Raw genomic sequence first — 17,820 nt, forward strand, 5'->3', positions numbered from 1 at the left:
TTTTTCATTTACTTTCCAAAGGACTACAGCCACTTATCATTTCCATAATATTGAGTACCTGATAATTTTGAAAGTTTTTTTTAAGGTAAAACTAGCACACAATAAACTGTACATATTTAAAGTGTATAATAAGATCAGTTTGGACTTATGTGCACATATGAGAAACTGATGGTTTTGACTTTTTCAGAATGTCACGTAGTTGGAATCATACAGTATATAGTCTTTCCATTTGTTTCTTTAACTTAGTAATAAGCATTTAAGTTTCCTCTATTTATTTTCATGACTTGCCGGCTCATTTCTTGTTAGCATTGAATAATATCCCATCATCTGGCTGTACCACAGCTTACGTATCCATTTACCTACTGAAGGATGTCTTGGTTGCCTCCAGTTTTTGGCAATTATGAACAAAGCACTAAAAACATCTCTGCATGGGTTTTGGTGTAGATGTAAGTTTTCAATTCATTTGGGTAAATACCAAAGAGCATGACTGCTGGATTGTAGGGTAAGCAGCGTCACTTTGCAGTCTCGTCAGCAACGAATGACAGTTCCTATTGCTTCACATCTTCCACTAGGTACTTTTTTGATCTGATGTCTTCCTAAAAGTAGCTAATAGTTTTACTAGTGACCAAAATGTATCTCTTAAGAAGGGGGCATTTTGAGTCAAAGCTGAGAGCAACACATGGATCCTACATCTTGGCATAAAATATTTTACTGTGATATTTTAAGTCTTTTCCAGGGCCATCTGCATACACATTTATAGAATACTGTGGACAGCAGGGGCCTTACCTGCACTGAGCAAGTGGCTGCAATAACCCCGTCGACAGGAGTTTCAGAGAAGGGATCAAATGTTCGATCGGGCCGTCTCATGAAATCTGGTTTGAGAAGGTACCTGGTGGGACAAAAGCATAGAAAGAGTTTATTAGTTGTGTTTACAAAGATTGTAATACCCTTGCTTCAGGACACTAAGTACTTCCTTTTCCCCATATCTAAGTTAGGAGCTCGACTTTTAGGCAGATGATTCTAAGGACTGAAGAAACTATTCCTGTCCTAGGGATAATCCTAAAGAGAAGCAGGAAAGAAGGAATGATTTTTAGATTTCAGGCTCCTTGACATCTAGGACTTCCTGATACTATTACATTCTCTTGAACTTTTTTTGTCATGGAACTCTTTAGATATTTACTCTTATATGCACAAAATAAAACTCAAAGAACAACAATGAAAAACCAACTATATGAGCTATAGTTATTAAAATATGAAGGGTACATGATATTCTACTTCTCTGTGTTTTAATTACTACATTAAATTATGAGATATAATGCCAAGTTAATAAATATAATTTCAAAGTACCGGTATGCATAAAAATATTTTGTGAGATCTATACCAACAGTAATGAGATATGAAAATATTTGGTTTACATTTGGTGTCAGAGTCACAGGTACCATTAATATTACTGTGAATTGTTGTCTATGTTCACAGTCAAAAGAACCAGGCAATTTCAGTTAGAGGCAGGTGAACATAAAGATGTAATTACCTCCCCATTTCTGGGCAGCGCAATTAGGCAAGAAAATGAAATAAAAGTTACCTAGACGGAAAAAAGGAAGTAAAACAACTTCTATTCACAGATGACATGATCTTGCATACAGAATCTACTAAAGGAATCTACCTAAGGAATCAACTAAAAAATGATTAGAACTAGTAAATGAGTTCAGCAAGGCTGCAGGATACAAAATCAATATACAAAAATCAATTGTATTTCTACACACCAGCGATGAACATTCCAAAAATGAGTTAGGAAGATTCCATTTATAATAGCACCAAAAAAGAATTACTTAGGAATACATTTTAAGAAAATAAGTGCATGTACTTTGAAAACTACAAAATATTGTTGAAAGATATAAAGAAGGCCTAAGTAAATGGGAAAACATCTTGTGTTCATGGACCACCAGACTTACTATGGCTAAGATGGCACTATTTCACCAGACTAATATACAGATTTGATCCCTATCCAGATCCCAACTGACTTCTTTAGAAATTAACAGGTGATCCTAAAATTAATATGGAAACTTAAGGACTCAGAATAGCCAAGGAATGTGGAACAAGAAAAACAAACTTGAAAGTCTCCTAATTCTCAAAACTTTCTACAAAGCAACAGTAATCAAGATAGTGTAGTACTGGCATAAGGATGCACATATAAATCAATGAGACAGAACTGGGAATCCAGAAATAAATTCATATATCTACGGTCAATTGGTTATTGACAAAGATACTCACAATAGTCAACGGGGGAAGGAATATTCTTTTAAACAAATGTTGCTGGGACAACTCTAACCACCACATGCAAAACAATAAAATTGGCCCTTCTAACATCATGTACCAAAATTAATTCAAAGTGGATCAAAGACAAAAATATAAGAGCCAAAATGATAAAATCATTAGAAGAAACATAGGGATAAATCTTTAGGACTTGGCAATGGATCTTAGATATAACACCAAAAAGCACCACCAACAACAATAAAATAATAATAAACTCAGCCTTATCATAAAAACTTTTGCTCTTCAAAGGACACTATCAAGACAGTGAATCAACAAGCCATAGAATGGGAGGAAAATTCACAAATCATATATTATCTGATAAGGGGTTTGTGTCTAGAAAATGTAAAGAATAACCCAGTTAAAAAATGGGCAAGTGATCTGCATACACATTTCTCCAAATAAGAGAAACAAATGGCCAAAAAGGAGATGAAAAGATGCTTAGTATCACTGATTATCAGAAAAATGCAAATCAAAACGATATGTCACTAAACACACACATTAGGATGGCTATAGTAAACGAGTCAGATAACAGTAAGTGTTGACAACGACATAGAAGTGTTGATCAGGACTGGAACCCTCCTACATTGTTGGTGGGAATGTAAAGTGACACAGTGCTTTTGGAAGACAGTCTGGCAGTTCCTCCAACAGTTAAATATAAAGTTGCCATATGACTCAGCAATTCCACTCTTAGTATACACCCAAGAAAAATAAAAACATACCTATCCAAAAACTTCTTTGTGACTATTATAGGAGCATCATTCAGAATAACCAAAAGATGGAAACAGTCCAAAAGTTCATCAGTAGATGAATGGATATACAATATGTGGTATATCCACACAATGGGAAATTAGTCAACAATAAAAAGAAATAAAGTACTGATACCTGCTACAGCACAGATGAACCCTGAAAGCATGAGGCTAAGTGAAAGAAGCTGGTCACAAAACACCATGTATTATAAGAATCCATTTATATAAAATGTGCTGTAGAGACAAATGCAGAGACAGAGAGTCAATCATGGTTGCTTAAGGCTGGGGATAGGGAGCAGGGGATATTGGGAGGTGATAGCTCAAGGGTATGAGTTTTCTTTTTGAGGTAAGGAAAATGTTTTGAAATTGACCTAACTACACAATGTCTGCCCCTCATGCCCTTTGGTTACAGTCACATACTCATACCGCAGCCAGATTCCATAACCACCCTGAACTAGTATCAGACAACGTCATCTCTCTAAAAAAAAATTTTTTTGTTAGAAAGGCCTATAGCTGAAGATAGAAAAATTCCATACTCAGACAAACTGCAGATAAAGGGCAATAAAAGCACTTTCCCCAAAACAATGAATTTACTTTTAAGTGTAAAAGAATCATAATTAGAGGGATCAAATCTTTCCCATTCTTTAGGAGCATAACATTTACTAATTTTAACTCTAGATGATGTCAAATTTATTATCTTTTAAAATATAACCAAAAAGGATTCTGAGGTGTGACATTTCTCCTTAAAGAAAAATTCCAAGTCACATTTTATTTTTTGGCTTTGAGACAGTTGCCATTCATTGCTATCTTCTAAGTTTGAATAAATGTTAAAGAAAATAACCCCACATTCAACTTTGATGTTATCTTCAATAAAGAACCTCCAGGGGACAACACTGATTTTTAAATCAGGGGTATAAAGAGTCTTCAGAATCATTCAAACATAAATGATGATTTTGAACTTTTACCTGTCCCCAAGGGAATGCAACCCAAAACATTACTTTAAAAGCTCTCACTGCACAAAAAAGATACTGTTTTCTATATTCACAGAGATTTAGATTTGGGCCTTTTTTGTGGCTAGTGTTAGTCACTGGTAACTATGATGACACAGAAAAACCTGAAGACTCAGCTACAATATCACATGCACTACTTCAAGCGAAGCCCACTGGCTTCTGCAAAGTATCAGAATTAGCTGATAATGGGAGCATTTGGATTCCAGTTGCATGGAATGAGGGATTCTTCCTCCTGAGAGATGAGTGGGCAATGGCTGTCTGGAGATTCAGTATTCCGCACTCCCTGCAGCCATTTCTGAAGGGACTCTTCTCACCAGAAACACAAAATTGGGGTATTGATGAATTCCTGCTGCCAAAAACATTCTTCTATGTTCCCTGCTCCCATATCTGCTTAGAAGGAAACTAATCTGTCAGAAAATGAACTGATCCAAAATAAGAAATGCCAGGGGAAAAGGGCAAGAAACTGAAGTCTAATTCTCCAAAGCAGGCAGCCTTCAGTGTAATGTATATATACTTTAAAATAAAAGAAAGCATGTAGAAGTTTGACAGGCCACAAGGTAAGCCTTGGCTTGGGGCTGACACTGAGCCAGCTCGTCTTGAAGGAGTATTAATTCTGGGTCTGTGGTGGCCTGCTGATGCAGCAGAGATTGTCAGTCACTGCCAGGGACCCCCGGGAATCAATGGGACCTGTGTAGTTCCACAAGGCTCTGAACTCAGAAGGGTTTTGTGCTTAGTTTCATGCTCTGCAGCCACTGTCTGGAAATTCTTAATAATTTGTGAACAAGGAGGCCCTCATTTTCAGTTTGCCCTGGGCCCCACAAACTAGGTAGCTGGTCCCACCTGGTATTTTTTGGTATAGAAAATTAATTCATTCCAAGCATCCAGGTCTGTGTGATAGACAAGGGGATAGGCCAAAGCCAGTGACATTTGAAGGGATCCAAGGATTTTCTGTGGCCTTTTGTAGGGACTCAGAAGGCAAGAGAGGAAGAGAAGAAAGGCCTTCAGCTGGGTGGTTAGACAGGAGTCATAAGAATCAGAAGATGGGGTCATAAGGAAGGACAACCTGTCTGAACACACCCGAGATAGCATCAACTGTTCAACACTCCATTATTTCCTTTACCAACAAGAAAGCAAAATGGTTGATTTTAACTATAAGATGTCATGGATTTCAAGACACAAGTTCCACAAAAAGTGTGCATCACTGAATCATAAAACATCCTACTATTTTGATACCCATCATCTAATTTTTTTTTATTTTTTCATTGTTTAAAATTTACATCCAAACTAGTTAGCATATAGTGCAACAATGATTTCAGGAGTAGATTCCTTAGTGCCCCTTACCCGCTTAGCCCATCCCCCCTCCCACAACCCCTCCAGTAACCCTCAGTTTGTTCTCCATATTTATGAGTCTCTTCTGTTTTGTCCCCCTCCCTGTTTTTATATGATTTTTGTTTCCCTTCCCTTATGTTCATCTGTTTTGTTTCTTAAAGTCCTCACATGAGTGAAGTCATATGATTTTTGTCTTTCTCTGTTCCATCCACATAGTTGCAAATGGCAAGATTTCATTCTTTGTGATTGCTGAGTAATACTCCACTGCATATATATACCATATTTTCTTTATGCATTCATCCATCGATGGACATTTGGGCTCTTTCCATACTTTGGCTATTGTTGATAGTGCTGCTATAAACATGGGGGTGCATGTGTCCCTTCGAAACAACACACCCGTATTCCTTGGATAAATACCTAGGAGTGTAATTGTTCGGTCGTAGGGTAGTTCTATTTTTAGTTTTTTGAGGAACCTCCATACTGTTTTCCAGAGTGGCTGCACCAGCTTGCATTCCCACCACCAATGCAAAAGAGATCCTCTTTCTCTGCATCCTTGCCAACATCTGTTGTTGCCTGAGTTGTTAATGTTAGCCATTCTGACAGGTGTAAGGTGGTATCTCATTGTGGTTTTGATTTGTATTTCCCTGATGATGAGTGATGTTGAGAATTTTTTCATGTGTCTGTTCACCATCTGGATGTCTTCTTTGGAGAAGTGTCTATTCATGTCTTTTGCCCATTTCTTCACTGCATTTTTTTTTTTTTTGGGTGTTGAGTTTGATAAGTTCTTTACAGATTTTGGATACTAACCCTTTATCTGATACGTCATTTACAAATATCTTCTCCCATTCTGTCGGCTGCCTTTTAGTTTTGCTGATTGTTTCCTTCACTGTGCAGAAGCTTTTTATTTTGATGAGGTGCCAGGAGTTCATTTTTGCTTTTGTTTCCCTTGCCTCTGGAGACATGTTGAGTAAGAAGTTGCTGTGGCCAAGATCAAAGAGGTTTTTGCCTGCTTTCTCCTCTACAGTTTTGATGGCTTCCTGTCTTACATTTAGGTCTTTCATCCATTTTGAGTTTATTTTTGTGGATGGTGTAAGAAAGTGGTCCAGGTTCATTCTTCTGCATGTTGCTGTCCAGTTTTCCCAGCACCACCTGCTGAAGAGACTGTCTTTATTCCATTGGATATTCTTTCCCGCTTTGTCAAAGATTAGTTGGCCATACGTTTGTGGGTCCATTTCTGGATTCTCTATTCTGTTCCATTGATCTGAGCGTCTGTTCTTATGCCAGTACCATACTGTCTTGATGATTACAGCTTTGTAGTATAGCTTGAAGTCTGGGATTGTGATGCCTCCTGGTTTGGTTTTCTTTTTCAAGATCGCTTTGGCTATTCGGGGTCTTTTCTGGTTCCATACAAATTTTAAGATTATTTGTTCTAATTCTGTGAAGAATGTTGGTGTTACTTTGATAGGGATTGCATGGAATATGTAGATTGTTTTGGGTAGTATTGACATTTTAGCAATATTTGTTCTTCCTATCCAGGAGCATGGAATCTTTTTCCATTTTTTTTGTCCTCTTCAATTTCTTTCATAAGCTTTCTATAGTTTTCAGTATATAGATTTTTCACCTCTTTGGTTAGATTTATTCCTAGGTATTTTATGGTTTTTTTTGTGCAACTGTAAATGGGATCGATTCCTTGATTTCTCTTTCTGTAGCTTCATTGTTGGTGTATAGGAATGCAACCGATTTCTGTGCATTGATTTTATATCCTGCAACTTTGCTGAATTCATGAATCAATTCTAGCAGTTTTTTGGTGGAATCTTTTGGGTTTTCCACATAGCGTATCATTTCATCTGCGAAGATTGAAAGTTTGACCTCATCCTGGCCGATTTGGATGCCTTTTATTTCTTTGTGCTGTCTGATTGCAGAGGCTAAGACTTCCAATACCATGTTGAATAACAGTGGTGAGAGTGGTCATCCCTGTCGTGTTCCTGACCTTAGGGGGAAAGCTCTTAGTTTTTCCCCATTGAGGATGATATTAGCATTGGGTTTTTCATATATGGCTTTTATGATCTCGAGGCATGCTCCTTCTATCCCTACTTTGCTGAGGGTTTTTATCAAGAGAGGATGCTGTATTTTCTCAAATGCTTTCTCTGCATCTATTGAGAGGATCATACGGTTCTTGCCCTTTCTTTTATTGATGTGATGAATCATGTTAATTGTTTTGCGGATATTGAACCAGCCCTGCATCCCAGGTATAAACTCTGCTTGATCGTGGTGAGTAATTTTTTTAATGCATTGTTGGATCCGGTTGGCTAATATCTTGTTGAGGATTTCTGCATCCATGTTCATCAGGAAAATTGGGTCTATAGTTCTCCTTTTTAGTGGGGTCTGTCTGGTTTTGGAATCAAGGTAATGCTGGCTTCATAGAAAGAGTTTGGAAGTTTTCCTTCTGTTTCTACTTTTTGGAACAGCTTCAAGAGAATAGGTATTAACTCTTAAATGTCTGGTAGAATTCCCCTGGAAAGCCATCTGGCCCTGGACTCTTGTTCTTTGGCAGATTTTTGATTACTAATTCGATTTCCTTACTGGTTATGGGTCTCTTCAAATTTCCTATTTCTTCCTATTTCAGTTTTGGTAGTGTATATGTTTCTAGGAATTTGTCCATTTCTTCCAGATTACCCATTTTATTGGCATATAATTGCTCATGATATTCTCTTATTATTGTTTTTATTTCTGTTGTGTTGGTTGTGATCTATCCTCTTTCATTCTTGATTTTATTTATTTAGGCGCTTTTTCTTTTTGATCAAACTGGTTAGTGGTTTATCATTTTTGTTAATTCTTTCAAAGAACCACCTTCTGGTTTCGTTGATCTGTTTTTGTTTTTGGTTTTGGTTTCGATGGCATTAATTTCTGCTCTAATCCTTATTATTTCCTGTCTTCTGCTGGTTTGGGGTTTTATTTGTTCTTCTTTTTCCAGCTCCTGATGGCGTAAGGTTAGGTTGTGTGTCTGAGATCTTTCTTCTTCTTTAGGAAGGCCTGGATTGCTATATACTTTCCTCTTATGACCAACTTTGCTGCGTCCCAGAGGTTTTGGGTTGTGGTGTTATCATTTTCACTGACTTCCATATACTTTTTAATTTCCTCTTTAACTGCTTGGTTAGCCCATTCATTCTTTAGTAGGATGTTCTTCAGTCTCCAAGTATTTGTTAGCTTTCCAAATTTTTTCTTGTGGTTGATTTCCAGTTTCATAGCATTGTGGTCTGAAAATATGCACAGTATGATCTCGATCTTTTTGTACTTACTAGGGCTGATTTGTGTCCCAGTATATGGTCTATTTTGGAGAATGTTCCATGTGCACTGGAGAAGAATGTATATTCTGTTGCTTTAGGATGAAATGTTCTGAATGCATCTGTTAAGCCCATCTGGTCCAGTGTGTCATTCAAAGCCATTGTTTCCTTGATTTTTTGATTAGATGATCTGTCCATTGCTGTGAGTGGGGTGAAGTCTCCTACTATTATGGTATTACTATTGATGAGTTTATGTTTGTGATTAATTGATTTATATATTTGGGTGTTGCCACATTTGGCACATTAATGTTTACAACTGTTAGGTCTTCTTGGTGGACAGACCCCTTAATTATGATATAATGCCCTTCTGCATCTCTTGATACAGTCTTTATTTTAAAGTCTAGATTGTCTGATATAAGTATGGCTACTCCGGCTTTCTTTTGTTGACCATTAGCATGATAGATGGTTCTCCATCCCCTTATTTTCAATCTGAAGGTGTCTTTAGGTCTAAAGTGGGTCTCTTGTAAACAGCATATAGATGGGTCTTGTTTTCTTATCCATTCTATTACCCTATGTCTTTTGATTGGAGCATTGAATCCATTGACGTTTAGAGTGAATACTGAAAGATATGAATTTATTACCATTATGATGCTTGTAGAGTTGGAGTTTCTGGTGGTGTTCTCTGGTCCTTTCTAATCTTTGTTGCTTTTGGTATTTATATATGTGTATGTGTGTGTATATATATACATATATATGTATATATATACACAAATATATATATATATATGTATATATATATTTTTTTTTTTTTTTTCATCTTTTCTCCCCTCAGAGAGTCCCCCTTAAAATTTCTTGCAGGGTTGGTTTAGTGGTCACAAACTCCTTTTTGTTTGTCTGGGAAACTTTTTATCTCTCCTTCTATTTTGAATTCTATCTTGCTGGATAAAGAATTCTTGGCTGCATATTTTTCTGATTCAGCACACTGAATATATCCTACCACTCCCTTCTGGCCTGCGAAGTTTCTGTAGATAGGTCTGCTGCAAACCTTGTCTGTCTTCCCTTGTAGGTTAGGGACTTTTTTTCCCTTGCTGCTTTCATGATTCTCTCCTTACCTGAGTATTTCATGAATTTGACTATCATAGGCCTTGTTGATGGTCACTTTTTGTTGAATCTAATGGGGGGGGGGTCCTCTGTGCTTCCTGGATTTTGATGTCTGTGCCTTCCCCCAGGTTACGAAAATTTTCCGCTATGATTTGCTCACATAACCCTTCTACCCCTATTTCTCTCTCTTCCTCTTCTGGGACCTCTATGATTCTGATGTTATTCCTTTTTCATGAGTCACTGATTTCTCTAATTCTTAAATCGTGCTCTTTTGCTCTTAAATCTCCCTCTTTTTTTCTGCTTCATTATTCTCTTAAGTTTGTCCTCTACATCACTGATTCTCTGTTCTGCCTCACCCATCCTTGCTGCCACTGCATCCATCCATGATTGCAGCTCAGTTATAGCATTTTTAATTTTATTCTATTTTTTACTTCTTTTATCTCTGTAGAAAGGGATTTTAATCTATTTTCAATTCAGCTGGTATTCTTATTATTGTGATTCTAAATTCTGGTTCAGACATCTTGCTTGTATTTGTGTTGGTTAAATCCCTGGCTGTCATTTCTTCATGCTCTTTCTTTTGGGGTGATTTCCTTCATTTTGTCATTTTGAAGGGAGAAAAGGAATTAATGAGGTAGAAAAATTGAAATTAAAAAAAATTAAAATTAAAAAAATATTAAAATTAAAAGTTAAACACACACACACACGCAAATGGAATAGATGACGCTAGATCCTAGGTGTGTTTTGGTCTGGGTGTTGCAAGTGGTTTGACAGATTAGAGAAAAAAAAGTGAGGGGGGGGGGAAGGAAATCATTTGGGAATGTGAAAAAATGAATACACTAAGGTAGACTAAAATGAGATGATGGGGGGTAAAATAGAACTTAAAAAATATACACAAAACTAAAGGATATAGTAGAAAAAAATAAAGTATTTTTAATAAAAATTAAAAATAAATGATTTTTTTCTTTCTGTATTTAAGAAAAAAGAAATGAAAAAGAGAAAAACGATAAAAAAAAGGAAATCATTTGAAAATTTGAAGAATTACACTGTAGTAGACTAAAATAAAATGATGGAAGTAAAATAGAATTTGAAAAAATTTACATAAAAGCAAAAAATATAGTAAAAATTTTAAATAAAAATATTTTTAATATATACTGAAAGTAAAAGTGAAGTTTTTCTGTTTCTGCATTCAAGAAAAAGAAAACAAACGAAAAGAGAAAACAAGAAAAAAAGGAAATTGTTTGAAAATTTGAAAAGGTTAATACACTGAAGTAGACTAAAATAAAATGATGGAAATAAAATAGAATTTGAAAAAATTTACACAAAAGTAAAAAATATAGTTTTAATAGGTCAACTTATAAGATATCAGAAAGCTTATTGTATGTAAGTTCGGCTTAAATTCATCTTTCATGAATAGTTGAGATAAAAGCCTTATGTAGTTCCCTATTAGGGTTATTGGAAATTGCTAACCACCCTATCTCACTTCTGTGACCTTGCCTGCTTGCTAAATAGATAACTTAGGATGCAAAACGCTCCCCCACCCCCTCTACTGATCTGGCCTAGGCAAGACCAACATGTAAAAAGTCACATACTCACTGCCCTACAGCATCTCAGGTGTCTAACTATGATTGGTCATTTTAAAACCTCTTAGGACAAAGATCTTTAAATTGATAGGTTCCCGCCAAAACTGATATCTGTGTGTCACAATATAATTGGCTACCATGAAATGCTGTAAATTGTAATTGGTTAACCAAATAATGATGTATTCTGACTTGCTAAAATCCATATAAGCCCACTGCTGCCTTTGTTCGGGGCCATTCTCTGCACTTTTCTCCTTAAGATCAGGAGATCAGGTTTGGCCCGGCCGTGAATAAAATCTTGCCTCGCTTCTATTTGGCGTCTGGTGGTTTTTTTCGACAGCACCCTCCCTGTTTCATAGTAATAAAAATTAAAGAAAAATATTTTCAATAAAAATTGAAAATAAAAATGAATTTTTTCTCCGTCTGAATTTTGTGGTTCAGGTTGTGCAGATTGTTGTGTTAATCCTCCAATCAGTTTTCTAGGTGTGTAGGATGGTTTAGTGTTGGTCTGGCTGTATTTCATGGACGCGAGATACACAAAAACTTCCACAGTGTTCCGCCATCTTGGCTCCTCCGCTTCTTATTTTCAAGGAGCTTCTGCTCAGAGAACGAGTGATACAGTTTGTATGGGAAGAAACATTTGCACTGTAAAAGCCACAGGAGTTGTTTTGATTTTGCAGAGACCAGGGGCAGGTGCACCAGGCAGAGTCGTCTCTCAGGTTTTAGATCACAATCTCCCGGTCATCTCTCCCAGGTGGTTAAAGGACCGTGGTGGTGACTGTGCTGGCATGGATGCCACCTCGCAGGGCTCTGACTCTGCCTGGCCGACCCCATCATCCAATTTTCTGTGAAAGCCTGCAGGCTTGAGAAATTAATTTGCTCTATTTTGTTTTATTAGGAATTATAGAAATGCCTCCCATGTCTACACCTTTAAAAATGAGTCTGTTATAAACTACTGCTCACTTTCCTACTAAAAATCACACTTACTGAGCCCAATGGCATGGCTTCCCAAAACATCAGCCCACAGAGCAGACAGGGATCCCGAGACAGGCTCCCAATGTTTTGTTAATGTTGATAGATTCAGAAATTATACACGTTTGCTTCCATGCCAATGTTCTATATAAAACAGCTACTGTTGCTACCATAAGTCTAAAAAGGTACCAAAAGCCTCTTTACAGAAACCCAACCCTCAGCCAACCCAACAAGGAGGTTTTAAAAAGACCCTGCAGGGGGGTGGGAGAATTACAGGGGAAATGTAGTCAAAGCCAGAGTGCCTTTGATGCCCTCGCTCCGTGGAAATGCACCCTGTGTGGCCAGCCCTGTGTCTACCAGCCATGATGATTCCATCATGGAGGAGCAGAGAAACACACAACTGAGAAAGATTTGTTCCCTTTTTCCTGTGGGCGACAATTTTTGCCTCCAGGTTGAGTGTAGGGAAAAGGGAAAGGTTGGGGGTGGTGACATGTGACTGATCATTATCATCAATGCCTCTTCAAGTTGGGCTGTCTTGCTGAACGATCCTAATTTTCTAGCCCCTCTGGTGGGACTTCGGCTTTTGGTCACATCATCTCAGACACTTCATCACAGAATTCGGGCTATGGGAGCACTGTCCTTGTTTGTGAACGCACTTTAAAATCAACAATGGTGCATAAAAACAAGACACAGATCATAACCACGGTGAAACAGAAACTCCTGTAAAGAAATGGAGGGTAACTGTACAACTCCTGTTGGGACCTCTTTATCTGGAAACAATTCCCCTCCTTAAGTACTAGCCCTGGGACAGCTGAGGCAAAAGGGGAAAACTTTAGTGTTACTAGGCCCCAGGGAAGGTTCCAAGGAGGGAGCCCCACCAGGGCTGACTGAGGTATGGTGTGAACCACAAGGGCTGTGGATGTCTCCCTGGACTCTGTAAAGGCCCGATTTGGACACAGCTCTTATTTACTCTTTTCTGGCCTCAGTTTTGTGATCAGCCATAAGGTCTTAAGCTTTTCTTAAGCCTCCCTTTGCACAGAAACTTGCAGTTCACAAAGTACATTCATACACACTCCCATTCATCCTTACCAAGCCGCTGCAACAAACCCGGCGAGGTAGGTATTACTGTCTTCATTTTATGGAGCAGAAAATCGAGGCCCAGAGTTTCACACACCTGCCAGGGCAATGCAACTAGCATGCCCAGGAGCTGGGGCTCAAAGCTGGGCTTTAGACTTGAGCTTTAACCACCAGGCCGCACCTGTCCCTTGCAGCCTCACTGCCTCAGCCTGCCACTGGGGGTCCATCCATCAATTTATCTGCACAATCTCCTGGTTATGAACATTTTGCATTAAAGCAACAAAACAGCTTTAAAAAACTCTGGAATGCGTATTTAGTGGTTTTCTTTTGAACTACATAGTTTTTATTTCCTTTTATCATTGACCTAGAACGTACTAGTTCAAGGTGTACAATTTTAATTTCTTTCAAAGCACACAGCAGAGGAAAATATAATGTATTTCCCAGATACATGTGTCCCAGGTGATTTGGAGAATAGGACCATCACTCAGGGGCGTAGGTACGCTGGCAGAGAGCCATCTGGTAAGCAGGAAGAGGTGTGAGTGTGCACTTCGAACCCACAACTGCTGAAAAATTTTATCTTGACTGGCTGTTTTTTTGTGATAAAAATGAGGTATTCAACCAGGGAGGGCAAGAACTTCCTGCCAGGAGTATTATGGATGGGGTGGTACCTTGCTGGATTAATTTAGAGGCTCTGGGACAGATGCATGGAGGGAAAAAAAAAATGGCGACACGGGTGTTTTTTCATCTCTACAGAATTTAACTTCACATTTTCATTTAACCTTTCAGTGTTTCAGTGGAATTAACATTTCCTATTTCACTCTGTGGTTCACACATTTTAAAGAATGCCAGTGAAGTAAACTAGACAATATATGTAGCATGATTTTTTTGACAACTGCTATTTACAAGACATGCAAAAGGATCAAGATAGGACAAAGCTTTCTGCCTAGGTGTGTTAAATTCATATTGACACCCATGACTTCATTATATACTAAATCACCTTCATTCCTCTATGGGTCCTAGGCAAAATACATATAGCTAATATTCATATTTCCAGGTAATGTCCAAGTGAGCAGGGATCATTATCTGTCATAGCCGTAAAAACCTCCACTATTGACCTCAAAAGTGAGAGAATTAAATTCTAGAGTGTGTATGATAAACCACTTAACTTATGGTTCAATTTTTTTTTCAAAAAACTTTTTGCAAATCTGCTTAGTAAGTTGGGTAGATGAAGCATGTATACTTGCAAATAGAATCTATTTAGGGATTTCATTTGTATCTATCCCATCCCACAAACCCAGCTTAAATTGAGCAGCCCCTAGTTAAAAATGACACAGTTTCATCATAGCTATAGTATAGAGTTCAGGAACACGGTGACAGCAGTTTAAATCACATTACTCACCCGCATGATCCATTATACTCAAATTTTCCCTGATTCAATTGCATCGCTAAATCTGTCAAGAGACAAAAATAATTTAGCATCTCATCTCGTGGACAAAGAAGATCACGCTGGGTGATTTTAAACAATGGAAATCAGATACTGATCCTAGGCCGAAATGTCCTTTTTAACGTGGCAAGGTACTTCTGGGTCTGTTTAGAGCACACAACTCTCTTCCATGTTGAAATCATCTCGTGTTTAAGTTAAACATCAAATGTGTTTTCACAAAAATCATGGTACAATTGCTTTAAAAATTGGATTCAATATATGAGTCAGATTCAATATAATAGATTCTGTATGTATTCAATATATTGGATTCAATATACGAGTCAGTTCCATGAGTGTTGAAAGTACAGATGTCCAATTTGATATAGCTGGGGAGAATGTGCCTCATGATCACAGAGGGAAGGTATGCTGGAGATATCCAGTAGGGTCACAGGAGTAGAAAATTTGGTTAAAAACAATAAAAAAAAAAACCCAAAATAGATAGCATCATGTAAAAATTGGTGGCTTGTTCCTACTTTTAGATTTAGGGAGAATTCTTCCAGTGGGGCCTATGCTGGCAGGGCATGGCTTATGATTTTTCTCTTGCAAGTAGATACAATCTTTTCTTTTTTCATTAGAAAAGTAATAAGCTGATGGATATTTTTTTCTTTTTCAACATGTTGTGGTTAATTAATCCTAACATTATAAAATAAAACCTAAGGTGACCTAGTGAATCAACTGGTTTAGGATCTAGGATCATTTAACCCATATAATGGACTGACTCACTAAAACTGAAAATACAACTTGACCTCCCCCCTCCTTTTTTTTAAAAGTAAAATCATCTGTACCCTTTTGCCTCTGTTATAAACACTATGGGATTATACTGGTACCTGGTCATAGTTTAACATAGCAAGGATTGATAGGGATGCTGTACAGACATTTAACTCCATTTAACCCCCACTGAGGAGAAGGAAATACAGTCAGGCCACACTTATGGCAAAGGGATGAAAGTCAAAAGACCCTTCAATCAGTCCAGATAATAGGGAACAAGGAGGATAGAAATTCTCAAAGTATGGGGGTAACTGGGTGGCCCAGTCTATTGAGCGTCTGACTCTCGATTTCAGCTCAGGTAATAATCTCATGGTTTGTAATACTGAGCCTCCTGTTGGGCTCTGCACTGACAGCATGAAACCTGCTTGGGTTCTCTCTCTCTCCCTCTTTCTCTCTGCCCCTCCCCTACTCACGCTTATGCTCACGTGTGCCCTCTCTCAAAATAAACATAAAAAAAAAAAAGTCCTCAAAGTATGGTAGATGGACTAGAAAAGGAAAATACTCCCAAATCAGGAAACATGGGAGGCATCTCCTTATATAGCAAAGGACTGAACAAGAAAAGGTTTTTATTTTGCTTTGTTTTACCAATTTTAAGGACCACACTATGGAATTAACCACAGCACGTGAATCAGTTTTGTGGCCTATTATCTTACCTCTTTTAGGTAGATAACTAGAGTCCAGTGTTTCTCTACCTCTAATCTTAAAATTGTGATCCTAGGCTCTGAAGCAAACTCCAAAAAGTTTTTAAAAATTGTTTATGCATTTAAAAAATTGACTCCTCTCCTTCTGGACGGGAAGAAGATCATATATTGGAAACTTGCCTTTGGGTATACTTTGGAAGATTAAGTTATAGATTAGTACCTCTGTGAATATATGAATCTTTACACACTGTTTTAATTGGAGTCCATGCTAGAATATTTTTCTGTACTTTTATGGTGAGGTGCCACTGTGTTGATATCTGCTGAATGTTAACAGTGGGAAGGGTACTTTCCAAGGGAGAAATGAGTCACCGTTATTATATAGAGAGACTCAAATTTTTCCCATTTAATTTGGCCTTTGAAAATGAAGATAAGTTTGATCCAAAAACTAGAAAAATTAGAAATATTCTGGAAAAGGGGACAATGTTTGGCAGATTGGTTGTGGTATTTATGAAGAGAAATTCAATTTAAACCAAAATATTTTGCTTTCTACCCTTTTTATGGCTCTATTTTGGGTTTTTCATATCTCACCATTACATAAATCCAACATCACATTGTTTTGCCATATGTCTGCTTCCTTTAAAAAAATGCCCACGGCCAACTGATAGCAACTGTTGGCACCATCCTGTCAAAATGTTCTCCTGGAATTCGAGGTCACTGGACATCAGTTCCTACCTGGGGTCTGATAGTTGAGCGAAACCATCTGGCAGCCAGCGTTCCAGAAAATCTGAGGCATGTAATTACTGGAATCGACCCGGCCTCCCTTGGGGTAAATGCGGCTCATTTGCCGTTTGTTGTAACTGTGTAACTTATTAAGGAGAATGGAAAAAAAAGAGTATTCCAGAAGCAATGAATAAACAAAGACCTAAAACAACAATGGTCTAGACCAACGATAACAAAATGTAGATAACAGCAAATTTCACATTTGTAAGTGGTGCTTAGGAGAAAGACCATAGTCCACTGTGTAGACTATAAAAACATTTCACATTTGGGCAGATTTTCACAGTTGCAGAGGTGTTTCACACATATTATTTTATTAACTCTACAACCACAATTATCTATTAGGCATTTATCTGCTTTAGAGATTACTGCCAAACCCAAAGCACAGCAGCCGTTCGTTCTATTCACTACATAAGGATACTTCACAAATTCAATCGCGTGTGTCTTCAAGTAGCCTAGACCAACGGACTCATTAAAAGAAGACATATTATAATGAATATTGCGCTCTGTAAAGAAAAATAAAGATGCATTCAGTGATGGTCCCACCCAACCTCACGGAAAGACAAGCAATAAATGTAATTACATCCCAAATCACAAGGCTTTGGAGGCAGATGTTCCATTACTGTATCTGCAGCTCCTACTTTCATTAATGTCCTGTGGACAGACACAGCTGACTTAAATAGTGATGGATTAAATTTGGCGTCATTAAACAAATTATGTGTACATGTCCTCCACAGCCACC

At 37.7% G+C, this 17,820-nt stretch overlaps 1 protein-coding gene across 15 annotated transcripts in view; it reads right to left on the reverse strand.

Annotated features, from left to right (window-relative positions):
- PLCB4 (phospholipase C beta 4) overlaps window positions 1-17,820 on the reverse strand; it is a 420,239-nt gene that overhangs the window by 53,059 nt on the left and 349,360 nt on the right. For all 15 annotated transcript variants that reach the window (XM_078444273.2, XM_078444271.2, XM_078444272.2 and 12 more), the window contains 4 exons: window positions 17,500-17,584; window positions 17,034-17,158; window positions 14,809-14,860; window positions 787-889 (listed from right to left, as the gene is read on the reverse strand). In XM_078444273.2, coding sequence (XP_078300399.1) covers window positions 787-889; window positions 14,809-14,860; window positions 17,034-17,158; window positions 17,500-17,584 — 365 coding nt within the window. The remainder of the gene's footprint in view (window positions 1-786; window positions 890-14,808; window positions 14,861-17,033; window positions 17,159-17,499; window positions 17,585-17,820) is intronic.

This window comes from Panthera onca, chromosome A3 (genome assembly GCF_046562875.1).
Source record: "Panthera onca isolate mPanOnc1 chromosome A3, mPanOnc1 haplotype 2, whole genome shotgun sequence".
Taxonomy (NCBI): domain Eukaryota; kingdom Metazoa; phylum Chordata; class Mammalia; order Carnivora; family Felidae; genus Panthera; species Panthera onca.